The sequence below is a fragment of the Nothoprocta perdicaria genome, unplaced genomic scaffold (genome assembly GCF_003342845.1).
Source record: "Nothoprocta perdicaria isolate Ctin4 unplaced genomic scaffold, notPer1 scaffold_166, whole genome shotgun sequence".
NCBI classification, from domain to species: Eukaryota; Metazoa; Chordata; class Aves; order Tinamiformes; family Tinamidae; genus Nothoprocta; species Nothoprocta perdicaria.
Window position 1 is genome coordinate 235,962 of NW_020454827.1, and position 2,924 is coordinate 238,885.

Here is a 2,924-nt window from a genome sequence, read left to right on the forward strand (position 1 = left end):
ACGGCGCCGTGCTGGCTCGTTGGCAGGATAAAGCGCTGCAGGAATTACTACGAGATCCTGGGCGTGCGGCGGGACGCCGGCGAGGAGGAGCTGAAGAGAGCCTACCGCCGCCTGGCCCTCAAGTTCCACCCCGACAAGAACCGCGCGCCCGGCGCCACCGAGGCCTTCAAAGGTGCGGGCGGCCGCGGGGAGCGAGGGCGGCGCGGGCCGAGGGGCCCGGCACGGGCCCAGGGGCTCCGCGTGGCCCGGCCCGCACCGGCCGCCACGGCCTTGGCACGAGCCCCGCTAACCCTTTCGTGTGCCCGCCATAGCGCCCCGCGGCAGGCGTTGCGCTTCGAAGGCAGGCTTGCGAAAAGCACAGGAAGCTCCGTCTCTGTGTGTGTGTGTGTGTGTGTGTGTGTGTGTGAGCAGGAGCTTCTTCGTTGTGAGGGTGCCCGAGGCCTGGCCCAGGCTGCCCAGGGTGGCTGGGGAGGCTCCTGCATGGGAGATCTTCCCAACCCGCCTGGATGTGACCGGGTGCCCCGTGCTCTGGGTGTCCCTGCTGGAGCAGGGGGCTGGACCGGATCATCCCTAGAGGTCCCTTCCAACCTCAACCCTTCTGGGATGAAAAGCAAAGGGAGAGGCATCCCATGGTTGTTCCTAGATACCACTGCTGCTTCAAAACTGCTTGGAAGTCGCGTCGCCCCTCTGCTGATTGCACAGCAACGTGCTCCCCTAACAACTCTTTACATGCTCCCCTAACAACTCAATTAAAGCAACAAAAAAGTATACAAACCCATGAAGTTTTAATATTCAGGATTTTTCAGGACATTACAGGCTAAGACTCTATTAACAGTGTTAGTGTCTAACCTAGTTACCACGTTTTCTGCCTTCTCCCTGTTGTGTTGCAGCTCCGTGGAGCAGCCTTGCAAGACAGGTCTAGGAGAGCAAGGTCTGGCTTCATTTTGTGTTGGAATAATGACTTTGTGAAGAGTTTGTTGTTGTGTTTCCCTGTGGACTTGCCTATAGCTGCACTCYTTCAAAGGCCAAGGAAGAAGATGAACTGAACAAACTGCTTTTGGGTGGTTTTAGGTTCACTGTAAAATAAAAATGCTAGTAGAGCCTCACGGTCTCTGCTAACAAACTTGGAATATGGTTCTGCATCTTACCCTCTGCAACAATTAACTAGATGTTAGCTATRTGCACTGGAAGGTGAGCTTCTCCTTCTGTGTCGCTAATTAGTTTGATGCAATTAAAAGGTTTGCAGTCTTTTGACAGATTTTTTGAAACGGACTCTCTTGCCTCAATTTTTGAAGCATTTGAACTCCACATAACTGCAACGTTTTGTCTTCTTTGTGGTATCAGTAATAGCAGAAAATTGGTTCCATCATGGCTCGTGTCGGTGTATTAATACTTCTTTTGTAAAGGTAGTTTCCAAAAATACATTGTCAAGTTTTGCTCAAGCACAATTTTTCTCCACTTGTTCGGGCTTCTTGCTATTCTGTTTGTAAAAGAAAACCACAAAACCTGCAGACKTTGCATGATGTGCGTGTATAACTTGCCTCCTATTCTTTCTGCAGCAATAAGCAACGCTTTTGCCGTTCTGAGCAATCCTGAAAAACGGCTGCGCTACGATGAATTTGGAAGTGACCAAGAGAATGTCCACGCTGGCCACGGCCAGGCCAGGCACTATAATTATTACGCAGAATTTGAAGCAGACATCACACCAGAAGAAATATTCAATGTTTTCTTTGGTGGGCACTTTCCGACAGGTTAGTATGTGCCTGTAGTGCTCTTGAAATGTAAAGAGATGGTGCGAAACTTCATTTACAGTTTAGTTCTTCTCTTGATACTGTTCAATACGTTGATTTTTGTCTCTGGAGAGAGCAAAAAAACTATTTGGATTATTCTTCATCTCTAGCTTTTGTGCCTGGAGAATCTCCTTTAGTGCTCAGTTCTGGGTGCTTGAAAGAGCTCAAAAGCCAGGAGTGCTGCTACAAGAAAAAGTTACCGTGGGCTAATAGCTGCTGGGGCAAGTTCCCAGCTTGTTTTTCAGCATCTCTGACAGAACTGGGAAAATGGCAAGGTGTTGCATGATTAATGGCTGCTGGTTTGGATTACAAGGACCTCTGAAAGGTATCCAAGCCTCTTGCTTGCGAGTTTCTTTGTTAGCAGTCTCTGATGACAGGTTGTTTTAGCAGCCTCGCATACTGTTTCACACCTCCCAGGTGTAGCATAAACCAGCATCCTCTAAAACCAGCCTCTAAAAAGTTTTTGCCAACCTCTGAAACTTTAAGCAGAAGATACAGATAATTAGGGTCACCTCAGTCTGTGTGACAGCAGCTTGCTCTGTGTGGGAGCATCTTATAAATTGTTTTAAAAGGGTTGCTGATAAATGTTCAGGATGGGCCAAAGTCAGCCTGACGTTTTCCCTCTAAATGCGAGGTTTCAGCTCCAGATGCTGGTGGCTTTGGCCACCGAGGGGACGTGGCCTCTGGCCATGTCACTGCCAGCAGTGGGAACACTTGAGGCTGAGGGCTGGAAACTGAGGAACTGCAGGGGGAATATGGGAGCTAGGGACAGCGCGTCGAGCAGGTACAACAGCATGAGGAAGTGAGTGGGAATTTTTACCGCTGTGGCAAAGARCAACAAAAAAGAGAATTTCATAGTAATGTATAGTAAGCGGTAGTTCCCTCCTCCGAAAGAGTTTGGTTCTAAATATATGGGCATTTTTCTCACAAAGTGACTTTTTGATTATTGAAAGTCATTTCAGTAGTTCTCTCAGTAGGCAAAGTCCACGTAATTTCTACTTAGCAARAGAATTATTAGTAAGATGATGCCCAGGCTGGAAATATAAAGAGGATTTTTTTTTTTTTTTTCCCAAAAACTTTGGTGTACTCGCACAAAGTCCTCCTTAAGTCCATGTGAAGCTCCAGTGCTGTTGT

General features: G+C 48.3%; 1 protein-coding gene across 1 annotated transcript in view; it reads left to right on the forward strand.

The window, feature by feature from the left end:
• The window catches only part of DNAJC18 (DnaJ heat shock protein family (Hsp40) member C18), a 14,970-nt gene that overhangs the window by 989 nt on the left and 11,057 nt on the right, over nt 1-2,924 (forward strand). The window contains exons 2-3 of the mRNA XM_026035743.1: nt 27-172; nt 1,560-1,751. Coding sequence (XP_025891528.1) covers nt 27-172; nt 1,560-1,751 — 338 coding nt within the window. The remainder of the gene's footprint in view (nt 1-26; nt 173-1,559; nt 1,752-2,924) is intronic.